The sequence below is a fragment of the Protobothrops mucrosquamatus genome, unplaced genomic scaffold, assembly GCF_001527695.2.
Source record: "Protobothrops mucrosquamatus isolate PMUCROS unplaced genomic scaffold, P.Mucros_1.0 scaffold_137, whole genome shotgun sequence".
NCBI lineage: Eukaryota > Metazoa > Chordata > Lepidosauria > Squamata > Viperidae > Protobothrops > Protobothrops mucrosquamatus.
This window is the reverse complement of record NW_015386213.1, coordinates 74302-92973: the sequence shown is the minus strand read 5'-3', so window position 1 is coordinate 92973 and position 18672 is coordinate 74302. Positions and strand designations below refer to the sequence as shown.

The 18672-nt window shown below is 32.7% G+C and overlaps 1 protein-coding gene across 1 annotated transcript in view; it reads right to left on the bottom strand.

Annotated features, from left to right (window-relative positions):
- ABI3BP (ABI family member 3 binding protein) overlaps positions 1-18672 on the bottom strand; it is a 127761-nt gene that overhangs the window by 77720 nt on the left and 31369 nt on the right. Inside the window, exons 11-18 of the mRNA XM_029284589.1 lie at positions 17289-17348; positions 15919-15993; positions 14279-14350; positions 13934-14005; positions 9496-9573; positions 8263-8337; positions 4823-4897; positions 2898-2972 (exon numbers count right to left, since the gene is read on the bottom strand). Coding sequence (XP_029140422.1) covers positions 2898-2972; positions 4823-4897; positions 8263-8337; positions 9496-9573; positions 13934-14005; positions 14279-14350; positions 15919-15993; positions 17289-17348 — 582 coding nt within the window. The remainder of the gene's footprint in view (positions 1-2897; positions 2973-4822; positions 4898-8262; positions 8338-9495; positions 9574-13933; positions 14006-14278; positions 14351-15918; positions 15994-17288; positions 17349-18672) is intronic.

Genomic DNA, 18672 nt, shown 5'->3' with positions numbered 1-18672 from the left:
TTTTAAATAGGGATAATTTTTAATGATTTTAATAATGTCACAGCTACAAATATTTGGTTTTAATTGGCTTTTATAGGGGAAATGTTGTGTGTGTTGTTTGTATTGTGTTATTTTAATATGCTGTGAGCCGCCCTGAGTCCCGTGGGGAGAAGGGCGGCATATAAATTATGAAAAATAAATAAATAAATAAATAAATACTATCTGCATCAAATTTCCCATTTCCTTCTTGGCCACTCTATCCAATCATTATGTGACAGAGCTAATATTACAGAGCAGGGGTCCCCAACCCCCGGGCTGCAGCCCGCTACTGGACCATGGCCTATTTGGAAATGGGCTGTGTGAGCTGAATGCGTATGCACCTTGGCCTGCCACTTGCGCAGCCAGTTCCCCTCTCCCCCCACCAGCCAAGCCGCCAAGCTTCAAAGATTGAAGACCACTGTTATAGAAAATTATGAACTTTCTTTAAATATTAAAAACTTAACCTTAGACATTGTAATAATTAAATAATTTATTACAATATACATTTGTTGAGCAAGTTGAAAAAAATAAGCTAGTATTTTTTAAAAAGCAAAATACTAGAATTTACTCTCTAGAATAATGAAGTGCATGCATAACTGCTGACATTTTCTTTGGTTTAGGTGGTTTTATTTGTTAGATTCTTTATCCTCCCTTTCTTCTAGGAGCCCAGTCCAACTTACAAGGGGATCAGTCTTCATTTTATCACCACCACAACAACCCAATTAGGTAGGTTAGTCTGAGAGAGAATATGGCTAGACTAGGTGACTAAATTATAAAGCAAACAAAGATGCAAAGAAAATATCTTTTATAAATGAAACAATAGAGCCTATTCTTGAAAATCAAATACAGGCAATATTAGAAAAATGAACTTGCACAAGTGCATATCTTTAAAACAGCTGAGGCCAAAATTGCTATGATCTTTTTAAAACAAATTTCAAACATTTTTAAAGAAGGAAATAAACCAACTTTGTAGGATGCTGCTTAAAATAGAAAAAAAGAAACGAATGAGAGTTGTTAAAAACAGGTAATCCTCATCTTATGACCACAGTTGTACCAAAATTTATGTTGCTAAGTGAGAAATTTGTTAAGTAAGTTTTTCCCATATTACAAATTTTCTTGCCACATTTGCTAAATGAATCACTGCAGTTGTTAAATTAGTAACATGGTTGTTAAATGAATCTGATTTCCCCATTGACTTTGCTTGTCAGGAAATTGCAAAAGTGATCACAAGACACTTCAGCCATCCTAAATGTGAGTCAGATGTCAAGCATCCGATTATAAATCAGGTGGCCATGGGGATGCTGCAACAGTCATAAGTATGAAAAATGGCCATACTTATAAGTCACTTTTTCAGTGCATTTAACTTTAAACGGTCACTAGCGAACTGTTATAAGTCGAGGACTACTGTATAAATGATTAAAGAAAATAAATACAAAGGAATTGTGTACTAGCACACTGTCCAATTGTTTTTGATTTACTGAAGCTAATGTTTCAACTTAAACATGCCAGATAGCTGCTATTTTAAGGATCACATTTTGGGGATATATCAAGTATCACAAATTCCATTTTTCTCATCACAACCAAAGATTAAACCCATGGCATATCTTTAGAAGAAATCTATCTCCTTATTAATATGTTCAGGTTTTCATGTTGATCTCATAAATTCTATATATCTTTTCCAATTCTAATACTGTTAAAAATAGGTTTTAAAGCAAAATTCACATCAATTGCTTTTCATTTACCTGGATTATCTTTATATAAGGATACTTGAGGCATTATGTTGTATGGAAGATAATTGTAACAAATTGTGGACAGATGTATAATTCCTCATTTTCTGTCTATTTGTTAGGTATCTATTACAAAATTTCTTATAAAGTCTATCAGATTTTACGGTACCAATTATCTGTTCAGGAAAGAAGTAAAGCCTATATCCAGGCTTGCTTTTTTACTTTCTTGTGCAAATATAAATTAATTGTAGCAAAGTTCTCAATGTTCTTCCTGAAAAGAATTGCGTGTATATGGGATCCTAGGGTTTTGGACTCAAGAACGAACAACTCTCTCCAACCACATAAACAATTCTAGTTTTGTTTCAGATTTATCTTCACATATTTCTGTCCTGATAGAAACATGTTGAGGATAGCTTTTATATGCATAGGTAATCCTGTCTCTTATTCCAATATTGAAAATGGTATGCAGCTTGTGCTATTTCAAGCAATGACTTAATCCATATTTAAGAGGTAATGTCCATCTTCAGCTAGAGAGATAATAGAGAGGTAACTTTCTAGTTAAAGTTCTTGGAGGAGGATATTAGACACATTGAATTAAAGGAAATTGATAAGTCAAAACCTTCCAGACTGAAACAGAGGTTTTTGATATTCAGTTCCCAAGAACTTATTAAATGAACAATTCACTTATGATTTAACATACCTTGCATATACAGATATTAATATTAATAATACCAGAATATTTTTAGTTAATGAAAATAGACTTGATGAAGCCACTACAAATTTGATGTAATTTTTATTATGTTTATGAGTATTTTTAAATGCTTTCAGAATTGTAACCTTATTATCATCTACTGATATTTGTGATTGATGTTTAACCAAATTATTGTCCAATTATATTAATTCATTTCTGTGCTTTATTTCATAAAATGATAGCACAAAAGATGTTACTGTATATGATAATGAAATCTTACTGGATTTCTAGACAAATCAAAAGAACCTTTATAATTAGTATATTTTATTTCATGTTGCAAAGTTATATAATAAAAACAACATGAGATGTTCTGTTATGAAATATTTTTCCAAAACAATAAAAAGGAAAGCTTGATCGACGCTGTGGAACAAAACAGTTATAGGAAACTACATAGCAATTACCCAGTGTAATCTTTGGCTCTTCCAGATGGGGAAGGAGTTGGGGCTTGGAAACAGGGAATTTTTGCCCCCTGGGAACTGAAGGATAAAAAGGAGAAATGATAGGTTTTTTTTAAAAAAAAGCACTGGCACTCAGAAATGCTTCGTTAGAGCACTTTTGAACTGGATGAGAATTCTTCCATAACAGAATTTTGTGCACATCTAAATCCAAAATTGCATAAAATCATCCCATATGGTTAATAATTAGGAATGTATATGTTAGTTTTATTTGTTTTTTAAAGATTTGACTTCCCTCTTTTTCCATTTGGCAGATTCTAAACAACTGTTGCAACAAAAGGACACGAGATTGCTGTTTGAATAAAGTAATTAATGCAATGCAATCTTACTAAATTGTTTAGAAACAAGTTTAATTGATTTTAAAGAGCTTTACTTTACAGGTATATATGTATAACATTTGGCTCACTGGTTTAGCCTTAATTGATTTTTGGAACCTGATCAATACCTAAAAGTATGTACACTATCCATTCTCATATTTTTAGAAAGAAAAAAGCCAATCAAACTAGTTGTATTTACTTGTTTGTGCTGCATTTTGGTTTTTAAAATAGTTCATTTATTTCTTTTAATATACTGCTGTGATTTTATAGAAGTTATTTTGTGCAAATAAAATATTTCTTTAAATAATAATAATACATTTGCTTTAAATTACAGTAGTCTAATCATTTACTTTCACAGCAATACAATTACCTCAAATAATTATTTTTTCATATATATATATAATCTTTGTATACACAGAGAGTATATACATGATTATAGCAAATGAAAGAATATTTTTCTTAGGCAAGTCTATTTTTGTTGATTTCCATTTTGATGCTAAAACATGAATAACTTATTCTGATCTTATTAAATGTAATAGTAAAGTATTATGTTAAATTGGATGGGCTTCTATTAAAAGGGGCATGGCCTATTTCACATCTTTTTACACAATAAAATAGGGCCCAGTTTGCTGTTATGAATTTTCTACTGTGTCCCCCCAAAATAACTAGCACAGTAAATTTGGTCAGTATCAATCAATTCTTTAAACATATGAGTCTGATGGCAAATGATGATTTTCTTTTTTTCTTTCTTATGATAATGAAAAGAGGAAAGACTTCTTTTTCTGCCCCCTAAATTCCAAACATTGATTAAGAGCTAAATAACCAACCTGATATTTTTTTTTCTTGAGGCCCAATCCAGTATTTAAATCCACACTCAGAATCACAGGTCCTGAGTGGCTATTCAATGTAATAAACATACATATGTAAAAATACATTTCTATAAGCTTTGTCTTTACCAAAGTTCAAATAGAAAGGGTGGAATTGCTAGCTCCAAATTGAGATATCTTGAAAGTTTTAGTTTTACTAGTGGGCTATGTGGGGGAAAAAAAGACAAAATACCCTATCTATTTTATTTGTCTCAGTAGAAGCTAGCATACACTTATTACCAGTGGTGGGATTCAAATAATTTAACAAACGGTTCTCTGCCCTATGACTGTTTTAAGTATAAAAAAATGATATACCGAAAGGCATTTAATACTTAAATAAGAACAATAAAAGAGGCACAGAAAACTAGATTATGTTATAAGAAAGAGTTTTAAAATATTAATGAAAAAAATATTAAATAATACCTGACAAAAAACAATCGAATAATGTGTATGACAAACCTGTTTGTCACAAGAAAGTTGTGAGCATTCTTTCATAGCTTCCGAAATGGGCGATAAGATAACCCTTAAAATCTATATTTCTATTGGTTCACTGGTTCATTGTGTCCTACCATGGCCAGACAAAGAGACCACCCAGCAATATTATGCACATAGTCCACTTATTTAATATTTTAAAACATATGCAAATTACAGTTTCCTGCAATTTTATGGAAACATAATTCATCTTTACCCATTGTTGTTCTTGGCAATTCTGGGGTTTTAAAAATGCTAGATGCAGTGGTTTTCTCTTGTGATTCTTTTTCTGCTAATGAAAAAAATAGAAAAACATCATTTGGGAATTAGACACTTTCACATAAAACATTATTCTAATATTTTTGATAGAAGCTGATCTTTGTTGCAATTTTGGCTACTTGGCATCTGCTATAAAAGCAACTTATCTCTTCACTTTCCACTTCTTCTGCAATGCCCCCTGGTCTGCATTTCATTCAGCCTTCAGGAAATGCCTCTGAAGCTGAGAATGGAGGTCCGGATTACCCCCAGCCAGCATCTTGTCCTCAGAGGCCTTCCGGAAGGCATCTGCAGCCAAGAACCGAGCTACAGATTCAATCCGTAGCTTGGTTCTCAGCTGCAGAGGCTTTTCCCGAGGGACTCTGACCATGAAATGTTGGCTGGAGGGCATGCACACGTCAATCCGGAGTTCCATTCTCAGCTGCAAAGGCATTTCCTTTGGTTGCAGAAGAAGTGGGCCAGCTGGGCAGGGCTGTGGTGCTGCCGCCATAAGGTGAGACCATGGAAAAGACACCCCCCCCCCAAAAATAAACCAGGTGCCTCTTTTGGAGGCAAAAAAAAAAGACCCAGTCTTATTTTCGGGAAAACACGTAACCATATTGCAAATATATGCTGGATCATGGAAAAATCTCAAAAATATCAAAAGCATATCTATATGTGTAAGAAAGTTGATTATGTTGATCCTAACAAATTGTGGAGAGCCTTAGAAGACCTGGGAATGCCAACACATCTGCTCAAGTTGTGCAGTCATTGTATACAAATCAGAAAGGCACTATGCAAACAATGTATGAGGGCACTGTTTAGTTCAAAATAGAGAAAGAAGTGTGGTAAGGTTCCATTCTTTCACCTTTGTTTTTCAACACACATGGCAAAGCAATCATGTGAAAGCTGGATCTTGAAGAATAAAAAAACCACAGTAAATATTAGAGGAAAGAACATCAACAATTTTCAATATGTTGATGACAAAAGTCTCCTCTCAGAAACCAAAGAAGGCTGGAAACATGATCAAAAAGATTAAAGATAGAGAGAGAGATTTGGCCTTTTCCTAAAGATCAAAAAGACCAAGCATAGGAGTAGAAAAGTCAAAATAACAATTGATAGGTAAGAGATCAAATGACTACAAAAATTCACTTTCCTAGTATTGCAGATTGATCAAAGCAATGAATGCAGTTCAGAAATAAAGGGTCAAATTGCACTGGTCACACAGCAATGATGAACGTGAATAAACACAAATCAAAAGCAGGAACATCAGTCTGGCAATTAAATACAAATTATGCCTCGCTGTTGTTTTTCCAGTAGTTACCTACAACTGCAAAAATTGAATCATGAAAAAACTAGACAAGAGGAAAATCGACTTGTTTTAGGTGTGGTGTTGGAGAAGGCTCTTGTACATTCCTTGGACAGCAAGGGTGACAAATAAGTAAGTATTGGAGCTAATAAAACTAGACATATTGCTGGATGGAAAAATCATAAAATTCTGTCGTATTTATTTAAGCCATGTCATGCAATTGAACTCACTGGAAAAGGCAGCTATGCTTCCAATGATCAGTGGTAAAAGGAAATTAGGCTGCCAAAGACACAATGGCTTGACTCCATCAAAGCTGATACCAGCCAGAGCATAAATCAACTGAAAGAAGCCATACACAATTGGAAAAAATGTAAAGAGAGCTGACCCATAGAATCACAGGGAATCAGACACTATTGAGCAGATAGTATTATCATCACACAATCTATTTCATGCCACTCTAAGTTCTTTATCTGAATGTATCCAAAGGTAAACACCAATGTTATAATGCTTGTCTATAAATCATTTCAATATCTAGATAGCCAACTAGGAGAATGAGAATGGAAATCTCATATGATTTAAAGCTAATTAAAAACAGTTGTTCTGACTGTTCATGTTGATAAATACCACATTTAGCAGGATATAATTTTATTCCTTTTGCTATGATCTTTTTAAAAAGGTGAAATATTTTTTCTAAAATCATGAGATAGGTCTGTATTTTGACAGATACAATGTTAAATCAACTAATGCTTTTTACTTGTTTTCTTACAAATACTCATGAAGTTGTGAAAGGACAGTTCTTCATTTTTCATAATTCAGATCAATGAATGCATTCTGTTTTAAACAAATGTGTTTTCTAATGGTTAATACTGTATCTGTAAACTGATTAATACATTTGAATGTTCCTTCTGTATGCATTCCGGTTTTTATTGTGCAATCATCTTGTTTCATTCATGGAATTTGTAAGATCATCCAGAAGTCATTGTTTTCTTGCAGCCCTTTCTCACTTTTTCCAACTTTCTTCCTACCACAAAATCACATGTGGGAAGGATGCTCAGAACAGCTTGTCAAGGCCTTTTTATTGATTTTACTGGAGTCTACTCTTTCTGAAAACATCATTGTTTTATTATTTGCCATTGTGAAAAAGGAAGGTTTGTTACAAATTTCATAGGAAAAATATGGTTGAAAACTTCTTAATCTCATAACATTTAAACCAAAACAAGCATAGTTACAACTGGAAAATTGTGAGCATCCTTGACCAAAGGATGCTAGGGAATTCTGGGAAGCTTGGTATTCAGACAAATCAGCCATCAATAGACACATAGAGATAAACCACAATTATATATCGTTCAAAAGCAATAATAAAAAAGCTAAGAAGGAAACAAAAAGGCCAGAACACATATTCTCCAATAGCCAGCGGTCAACTAAGCAGGGATTAACATTGAACAATCATGTAGAAATCCTAATCAAGGTATTATCAAGGAGAAAATGACTCCCACCAACACTGGCAGGGCAAGCTACTTTATATACAAAGAATGGCTGCAGGATTTGGGTTTGGCTAGTCTAAAGAAAAGAAGAAATAGAGCAGACATGATAGCAGTATTCCAGTATTTGAGGGGCTGCCACAAAGAAGAGGGTGTCATGTTATTCTCCAAAGCACCAGAAGGCAGGACATGAAACAATGGTTGGAAACTGATCAAAGAGAGAAGCAACCTGGAATTAAGCAACACTGGAATCAACCAGTGGAACAGCTTGCCTCCAGAAATCATGGGTGCTCCATCACTGGAGATTTTTAAGAGGGGGCTGGACAGTCACTTGTCTGTGAGATGGTATAGGTTTTCCTGCTTGAGCAGGGGGCTGGACTAGAAGACCTCCAATGTCCCTTCCAACTCTACTCTACTTACTCCACTCTACTCTATACTCTACTCTACTCTACTCTAATTCTGGTACCTAGTTGGGTAATGAAAAGTGTGCAAGCAAACATCCAAGGCCAGACATCACCAAGGACTCCACAGCTATAACCCTGGGCTACATATATTCTGTTCTATTGAAAAATATAGTTAGAACTATATAACTTGTCAATAGATTTTTGTTACCTGGATATGCTTTTAATTTTTCAGTGATCCTAGATGTTTTAGGTATGTTTTGCTTCACAGATGGTAGAGTAGAGACTAAGAAAAAATAAAATAATTCAAACACTATACAGGAAAAATAAATTTCATTCCTGATACCAAAAGCAAATATTACCTATTTATCCTATTTATTTATTTTTAATATCTGAATTGAAAGTAAAATCATCATGCACATACAAATATGTCTATATCTACACACAGTCAGTTTTATACACAAACGCACATACACATATACAAACACACACATACATACATACCCTATAAGACAAAGGTTTGATAATTTACCAAAGAGCCAGTCAATCAAAACTTTTTTGCATAATACCAAACTGACATTTAGGCTTTTCCTTTTCAACATAAGCACAAAAAGAAAGGATAAACCCACATGCTTTCTTCAAGTAATTGTACAAGATGTAAAAATGCAATATGGCTTGAAATTCATATACAAGATAAAATCAACATAAAATAATTTATATTCCTCAAATACTGAAAATAAAAATTATTCAAAGTTAGTATACTAATCATGAGGTTACATATAATGACTTTTGGGTCATATTCAAATTCAATGAAGCAAAAATATAAATTCATATTATAGTGATTCATAAACAAATTAATATACATAAATACATGCTTAAAGGTGTTTAATGACCAGGTTTCTCATGCCATTTTTCTGGGGTGGCAGAAACCTTCCATTTCAATGTAATAAATGGGATTTCATGTGGTACTGAAAAGAGGATCAACTTTATATTTAAAATTGTTCATGATTTATAAACATCTCACATAAAAACGCACATGCAAGGATCTCGTAATGATGAAGAAATTCAGTTTGAAATGGACCAACAACAAGCTGATGAAGATGATAGAGATGTAATAGATGTTTTACAGTACTCAATTGAAAATCTCAATGTTTCCACAAGTGATTAATCAGAAGGCAATCTACTCACACAGACGTTTCTAGATAAAAATGATAAATAATAATAAAAAAGAAATTCATGCATATCTAAAGTACAAAATTCAACAATGCACCACAATTTTCAAAGCATTTTTAGAGGATTTAAAGAAGAGGAAATTAGAGAAAGGTTAGTAAGGAAGGAATAGTTATTGTATTCTCGAACAAATTAATTCACAGGGAATGAAAATGTTTCTGATGAAATAGAAAACTCGGTATAATCATTTCCAGTGAAAAAAAAATAACTTTACCCAGAGTTGCCCTTGGCCAGTCAAGAGTTTTAGATGTTTTGGATGGGAAAGATTCCAAAGTGGGTTCATTTGTTACTGCTAGGGGAAAAAATGAAGGTATAAAAGATGGTGAGAGAAAAGCAATCTTAAAAAAAACAAGGTTTTGCCTGTGGAAAAATATTTTTGGTTATAGAGGTTGAAGCGTTTTAATAGTTAATCTTTATTGCTTTTAATTCACCAATTTATTAGTTGTTATAAATGAAGCACTCAGTTTAAATTTGACACTTACAATTCTGTTCATGAAAATGTAGCTGAATTTGAACAAATGCTGGTCTACTGACTGCTTTTATCAGAATCAATGCCACACACTACATTTTAGAGATTTCTAACCATTCTACTCAATCATATGGTTGGAAGGAATTTTAAAGGCCCTCTACTCCCATCTTTGCTCTGTGCAGGATTTCTGATACAAGGTCATCCACATTTTTCTGAACATCTCTAGTAAAGTTATGTTATGCAAATAAAGTGGCACAGAATTACAGGATTGTAATGAAGAGATCAAACATTTGCTCATAGAAGGTCTAAAATACAATTATATGTATTAATTACAAAATCTCAGTTTTTGCAGAGAATCAAAAAAGGATAACTTCCTTTTGAAAAATAAGAGCAACCTCCTTCATTTATTGAAAAGAATATTTGGGAACTTTCTTTTTTCTTCCAACTAAGACTGATATATTTCTTTTTCTCGGTGTTTTCAAAAGTCTGGAGTATCTTCTACCACAGAATAAATTGGTAAATTGAAAAATATCAGGGAGAGTTTTTAGTTCACCAAATCTTCTAACCTAATCACCACTTTTAAAGGTTTTGAAAAAGAGGCAAGAAATCTTTTCATTCAGCTAAGAAACTCTTCTCATTTTCAGAATGCAATTATTTGGATTCCCCCATATTATGCATTTCAGCAAAACAATGTGATTCTCAATTGCTTTTCATTATCAATGCCTTATCTACTTGTAAAATAGAAAAACAAACAAAGAAAACTAGGAGTTATTCGGGGTGGAATAGCAGATGCCTCTACTGAAACCTAAAAATAAAACTAAATATGTTTAACAATTATAACAAAATTTAAATGAGTTACTCAGTGGCATATTTTAATGATGATAAGAGAGAAGCAAGTTATTCTCAAGTATCTGATATGTAGGCAGCTTACTTTTTGTATTTAGCTCTGGTGTTAAAACCAAAATATCTACTATTAAGCCATAAGTAAATACAAGCTGGAATCCAATTAATATGTTCTAGGAGTTTGAAGTACTGGGTGAATTTTTTAACTTATCTTGAACCACAAACTCTTTCACTTTCAAAATCAGATTGTAATTGGCTAGCAGGAAATGTAATTCAAGACGTTTCTTTGGGAAACAGTAATAGTTTTTATTGACTTCTAACCCAGCCTATACTGAGTGGTCAAATTATATGACCTCTGAAGTTGCAGGGAAATGCTGATGGGTACATTACATCCTCTGGACTAGGTTTCCATGTTTGTCATTTATGGACCTTAGAACTTGCCTCTGCCTGGAAAAGGGCAGGATACTAATATTTTGGCTCAATGCCTTTTAAGGAAAATAATACATACTTATTAAAGTAACTTTTCATGTTTGAGAAAAAATAATGTGTTTTTATTTTCTATAGCTTCCATTTTATTGCAGTTGGTACAATTAAAGTGAAAGTCACTGATAAAAGCTTTTAATTTGCCCAAAGTTGTTATTAATTTCTATAATTAATCAATTTTTTCTAAATCTTAAAATATATTGACTAAATTTTAGCATCCCAGTCAAATTTTTAATTATTAATGTGCTCCAAAGCCATATAAGCATTTTCACATTTTTTCCAATTGATTTTTCTATTTCACATAAATGTTTTGGGATCAGTGGTGGCCTTATTGCAATCAATACTTAGGGTAGAAGTAATACATACAAAATCTGCACTATAAAATCATGCAAAAAAAAAAAAGGACAACAAAACCTTTCTTTGTTATCTCCAAACTAAAAAGTTCAATTTGAGGACAATGTGGGAAGTAATGTATTAATGGAATGCATAACTAGTGCTTAGAACCAGAGGAGAAAAACATCCTATAAATAGGTTTCAGTGCTTGAAACTGAAGGAAAAAATTGGGCAGGAGTTTATTATCTAATTTATTATTAAAATTTAAATGGCAAGCAACATCTACCTCAATAATAGATTATATTTTTGAACAGTTAAGTTTTGAGCTTCATCAACAAAGCTTTGTGTCAAAATTAGTGATAATACTTGTCTATGCTGCACTGATCAGAAAGCACCTGGAATGCTATTTCTAGTTGCCACAATACAAAGATAGTGCTAAGGAATTATAAAGAATACCAAGAAGACAGAAAAGTTGGTTAAGGGACTTGGCCAAATTCTACAAAGAGTGGTTAAATAAACTTGATATGTTTAGCCTACAGAAGAAAAGGCTAAGAGGAGGCATGGCAGCAATCTTCCAGTACATGATACAATGCTACAGGACAGAAGGTGTGGCTTACTCTCCATAGTGCCTGAACCAGATCCTAAATTGAGAAAAGAAGTTTTCCAACTATGAGACCTATTAAGCAATACAAACAACCTCCTGAAATTGTGGATGCTCCATCAGTGGAAGTTTTCAAGAAAATATTGGATGGATATTTGTCTGGGATAGTATGTGGATTCCTTCATTGGGCAAGACATTAGACTAGTAGATCTCCAAGATCCCTTCCAGCTCTGTGATTCACATTTTTCATATGCATCTTTTTGTCCCTCTTATTTCTTATATTGTGAGTGCCAAATCCAGTCTAAATATCTGTCTAACTGTGTGTGACCAACCATAATAATAACACTCTATAATATTATAATATTATTTGGAGGAAAAAGTGTCAAAAATAGGGAAATCTTAAAAAAAGATGAACTAAAATGTTTCCTGATGTATGCACAAAACATATTTGATTTATGCTGCTAATTAATCCGTTTACAAACATGCTAACTTAGAAAAATGGTTTTTTGCCAACAGAAAGGACATAACCTAAGAGTTTTTATTAGCAAAAATTGCATGAATCATAGTTTTTGGCTGAAGGAATTGCATTTATCCTATTTGCAGATAGATTCAGATTATACATTTAGAACTATTTGTGTGGTGATAAATATAATACCCATTTTAACAAAGAAGCCTTTACATAAACTTTAAACTCATAAGCAGGCCACCCAAATAGTTTCCTATAGAAAAAACAAACATTTTTATAACATTTTTATTTCATACAACTAAAACACTTAAATATATTGTTTGGACATATTTATTGAAGTGTCCCAAGAAAATTTACTTGAAATAAATAACAAGCTAAGCAGTAAAATCTGACAGGCTTTCTTTCTAATATCAATTCGTTAATGAATCAAAAGGAGTTAAGAAAAATTGAGAGAAAAAAAACACCTTTAAATTTTTAAATTTATGATGACGATTTTTAAAATGTTTTTATCCAATAAAAATAGCTTTATGGTTAGCTATCCACAAGTTAATCTTGTGGATTAAATTTTTTATCTTTGACAATATTGTGTCTGTAACATATATTATCTGAGTTTAAAAGATCCTCTCTCTATCAATGTTCTCATAAAACTTGACCTTTCTGAAGTTGCTGTTTGTGCAGGAGAAAAAGTACAGTTTTAGTTTAATATTCATGTTGTTCAAAACTAACATCACAGCCCTCATCCTTTTAGAGGAGGCCCATTTATAATAAGACCAACATATTATTAAAATACATTTAATAAATTACAACACACTCTCTTTTACAAAAACCCCCTCACACTATACAATGTCTTAATCCTGTCTGATACATTCAGTCACAAATACCTTCCCAAAAAGACCTTCTCTAAGAAGGCCTCTTTCGTTTCAGCTCCAACTTCCTGATGCTTAAACCTAAATACGAGTTTTGTGCCTCATGCAAAATAATAAACCATAATGTGAATTTTTCCTTTTGTCACAGCATGATGTAGAGACTCTCCCATTATGATTTAGTATTATGTGTGTGAACTATGCCATTATGGCTTGATTAACAAAACACAATTCAAAGACAGGGTATTTTTGTATATCCACATACTCTGAATATTGTCTTGGAATCAACTAGGATAACTGTGTTATATTTAGGAATATATTTCATTTCCGTACCTGATGAGTGGGGCATTTTCATTTCTACTCCCCAATTTTTCAGAGACAATTTGAAAATGATCCACAATAGTCTTTAAACTTTCCAAGCTTGAACATAGAGAATGAGGAGGTTTTACTGTAATTTTAGCTATACTGGAACTGAGTCAGAAATAGAGTCATCATAATGGAAGTGCCTTTAGCTAAATATTCTTTGAACATATACAAAACAGCTTTATCTCTAAATTGCATTATTCGAATGTAATATTGGAGAAAAATTATTACCTGCTTTTGTCTGTATAGTCTTTAGAACAGGTGTTTCGGATTCTGAAGGAACTGGTTGCATTTTCTTTAAAACTAAAGTAAAATAAATGGTCATGTTTTTACAAAAACATTGGCACAAATTTATATTGCAAAATTATGACTGTTCTACAGTAAGTCTTCAGGGACATAATTTAATGCCAATTGAAGGATTTATGATATAAGGACTAAATCTATTCTTAAGATTAAAGAAAAATCTTAAATATTATCAAGATGGGGTTCTAGGACTTTAATCCAAGAATGCTAATCCTTTTGAATAATTTTAAAGCAAAACTATAATTAAAATAATATTTAAAAAATCATCTTTACCCGATGATTCTGTGGGCATGTGAGGTGTAGGAGATGGTCTTGCTTTTGGAATTCCTAGAAACTTGTGCAGATCTAAATATTAAAAGACAAAAAGAAAAAAAAAGAAATGCCACTATATGATTTTATAAATCTTAAAAAATACTTATGATTTAATGACATAATATAGTGGACATAATCTTATATTTTACACACTCTCTACTTACCGGTACATAATGAGGATATAAACATTTTTACTAAATCAGACTAAGGGAAACAGACTTATGATCACAATTAGGACCAGAATTTCCATCGCTAAGTGATGCAGTTGTAAAGCAAAATGCCATGTGATTGCATCTTGCTTAGTGACTGCAATCCTGGAAGTCCAAGTTGTCCTTGTTAACCAAGAATTATACTTGTTAAGTGAGTATCAATCCCAATTCAAACCATTCCAGGCTTGGTGTCTCAATAAAGTAAGCAACTGCCTACAACTCCCTCACCCTATCTGTCCCAACTCATTGAGGAATGCTGTAACATCCATAACTTGAGGCATGGGTCATACTGTAAGTCCCTTTGTATAGGAACTTTGTAACTTTGAGCATTCACTATACAAACAATTGTAAGTTGAGGACTATCTGTCTAAGCATCTGTACAGGATGCTAGAGAGGGTAATATGCATGGTTAGGCAAAGACACCAATGGCTAATAAAAACAAATATGTGACTGGACGTAAAGGACCCTGTTGCTCACCAACTTGTAAACGCTTGTATTTTGAGAATTTTAACATTTTGTTTTGTTAAAATGCAATTGAAAAATATATTGACTACAATCCAATAGAGTGATTCATCATGGTGAAGATTTATTTCAGTAAGATTAATCATATTTAATGTCTGTTGGATTGTGGCCATTCCTTTACGAAAATAAAGCCAATCCTTTTTATAACCAAACTGGATGATGAGTAAAATTACCATAAATAGAAAACAAGAGTAAACTCTGCTAGTGGTTTTTCAATGGCGTTCTTAAAGCCACAACATTGTACACTGTTAATTAGTTTAATAGCAAAGATGGCTTAGGAAAACCAAGAAGTTTTTTTTTAAGTAAGATAAATGAAGTACTAGTAGCATTAGTTGTAAAGACTGAAAGGCAAAAGGTTCAATTCCAAGCTAGGTTAATTTTCATGGTGATACTTTTAACTAATGTTTTTTTTAAAAAAAGTTATCATGAAACATGAATTCTGGGGGGATACTGAAGATTTCTTCACAAAATCAGAGCCAACAATGATGGCAAAGACCATGGAATCTCAAGACACAAGTGATCAGGCTCAAATTATTTTATTTTAGACATATTATTTGAAGATCTAGATCTCCATAATTCTGGGAAAGGTGGAAGAAAAAAAAATAAGAGGATGACTAGTAACAAGATAGATGGACTCAGTTACAATAGTGAAGAGTGCATTGCTAAAACACTTAAAAGATCAGATTAGGGGTAGATGGTGAAGGGAAAAAAATCTATCTATGTAGTTTCTAGGAATAAAAAAAGACTATATCAAAAATCAAAAGGTATATTAATGCAAGGTATTTAATTGATTTAAATATCATGTTTGTATTATACATATTAGCACCATCCAGTAGCTTTGCAATGATAATTGTGTAAACAAAGTATTACCCAATGTGACAGGTGGCATTTCAGTCATAGGAGCTTTGCTAGGTTTTGAAGATTCCAGTTCACTTTCAGTGTGAGCTAAAAGGAATAAAAAGTAATACCTTTTCTTTAGATAGGAATTATACTGTGACCACATATATGGCATACTTCAAACAAAGCAGGGATTCACACATTACTTTGTGTTTCATTTCATTGCTCCAAATGCTATGTTGCAGTTGATAAAGGAAATGGAAATATTTCAGTGAGCAATTAATAAAGAAACATTAGATGACAGAATATTTTTCAAAATCTTACTATTGAAATATCCCTGAAAAAGACACAGGAAATATGTTTTCCTAGGGAATAATTAGCTTTGAATAAAGTGTGTTTTACCTTTCAATAAACAAACATTGGATTGCACTACTGGGAAGTGTTACACACTCCTCTGTTAACGATAGGTTTCCTTATTATACTTTGTTCTTCAAAATTAAAGTGAAACGTCATTAATCTTGGAAAATCTATTTCACCTGCTACTATCATCACTCCTTTTTCTAGTTCAAAAAATTCTTTTCCTTTGCTCTTTTTATTCTTTAAATTTCTGAAGAAATGGAATAGTCACTTTTTTGTTAAATAACTTTTTTTGATATAAGCAGGTTCACTTAAATATCTAAATTCATCTATATTCATAACTCTATTCATTGACAGGAGACATCCCCTTTTGCCAAGTCCTTCCATCAACACCCCCAAACTCCCTTCCTTAACTACCATCTTCTCTTTGGAATATAAACTGGGAAGGGCTTTGATTAGCAGTCTTTATAATTGTTTGAACTATATTTGAATAAATGTAAAATATTCATGAACTTATTATATGATTCATTTCTGGGCTTTGAAGATTTAATTTCATTTCCGAAGCTTTAAAAAAATGTAAGGCTATTTTTATAAGAACTATTTGTTTCATTAGCCATTCACAACCAGATGTTTTCCAGATATGCCAGAACTACAGGCCTCAGAACTTAGAGCCAATAGAACTATTGCCCATGAACTACATATACTTCCAGCTTATATAAAGTGAACCAGACTGAAAAACCTTTCCTTACTTTCTGTCAACGTAGCACCTGCAGTTATGTTCTTAAAATACCACAAATTAAAACTGAATAATGTTATACAATGTACTGTTTTTATGTGCCATTACTATGCACTTTTCTATGCAGCTATTTTGGGCACAATCTCACAATTATTCAAAAAGTTGACCAATGCTTTAATTAGAAATTTATTTCTGAATAGCACCTCATAGCCTGAAAAAAAAGCAGTGCATCATTGTGGCACAGTTTCAGTTCAGTACATGTTAATTTTAATTCCAAACAGCAAAATAAAGCATGGAAATAATATGTTACCTTGATTGACTGTAGAATCTTTTGAAACACCAGCAGCTGTAGGTTTACTCTTTTCCAAATCTTGTTCAACCATAGTTTTATGAAGAAGGAGAAAGGGAGGGAGAGACAGAGAGAGAAAAACTATTAGTGTAAATCAAGTTTAGCCTTATCAGTAAGCTAAATTATGGTTTAAATCTAAGAAAGACATGCTCCTCTTAATAAAATACATTAGATTGTACTTGGGCTTGAAAGCTAAGCTAGTTAGTAGTACTTGGATAGAATATCACCAACATATTCCCTGGTTTGTAAACTAAATTAAGAAACTGAATAACATTTCAAAAGCACTGTCAAACTATTTTATTGCTGTTGCTAAGAAATGAACACTTATGTCCCATGTAGCTATCAAATGTTAAGCTCAATTCCAAGGTGTTTTTTTCTATATGATTAAGGTTGTAGCTAACAAGTCAGTCCTACTCTCTGAAATCAAATAATTCTGAGTGCTTGAAAATGGAGCACAAAAAGCCTGAAATAGCAGTCTTATTTATTTGTAAAGTTTGTGGCACTATAAAAATGAAAAAAATGAACTGCTAAAACAAGAAACTAAATTCTGAACCTGCACTCTGATAGCAAGTCAGGTGTGATATAAAATACTATATGTGGCTTTAAAAGCACGCAGCACAATATATTACAAGCCCATACTCTTCAAGTATTCTGATAAATAATGTATAAAGGACAGACTGTGATTATAGTACCTTCACACTTAATAAAAAAGCAAAAATGACTCATCCTCTGCGAGAACTAAAAGCTCTAACACTCATTAAGGGCTTTTTACTAAACCAGGGGACTCAAGTGCAAATTGATATTTGGCCTAGATTTGATAGTTCACCTCATTTTCCCTCTTACAACCCCATTCTAAACCAGAAATCTGCATTAGAAAAATAGTTGTTTGTTCAAATGGCAGCTTTATTTTTTCCAGTGCAAAATTTACTGGAATTGGGTCTGAAGTGAGCTTGATCTCATATAAACATCCAGTCAGGTTCTGAAAGAATATTTACTCAAAGGGAAACTGTATGATTAAGGTCATTCCTAGGTTGGCCTTCAAGAAAGAAGTAATCAAATAAGTTACAAGGCCCACAACCTTGTATTTCATCTGTATGATTTATCATATAAGGCTTCAGAAGGAGTCAGACCCTTGTATTTTTTTTCATTAGCTGAGTGTTACCCTAAATCTTCACACCCATCTGTAATTCATCAACTGTCTTAACTTCTCAGAGTTGCCTTGATCTTAGTCTCTAAATTCATTTTCAAAAGGGAATATGTACAGCTGTTTAGGTTTACTGTTGTAGTAGATTCAGATACTCTCGTCTCATTCATCTATGTTTGTTTCAGTAGCTCACTCATCATC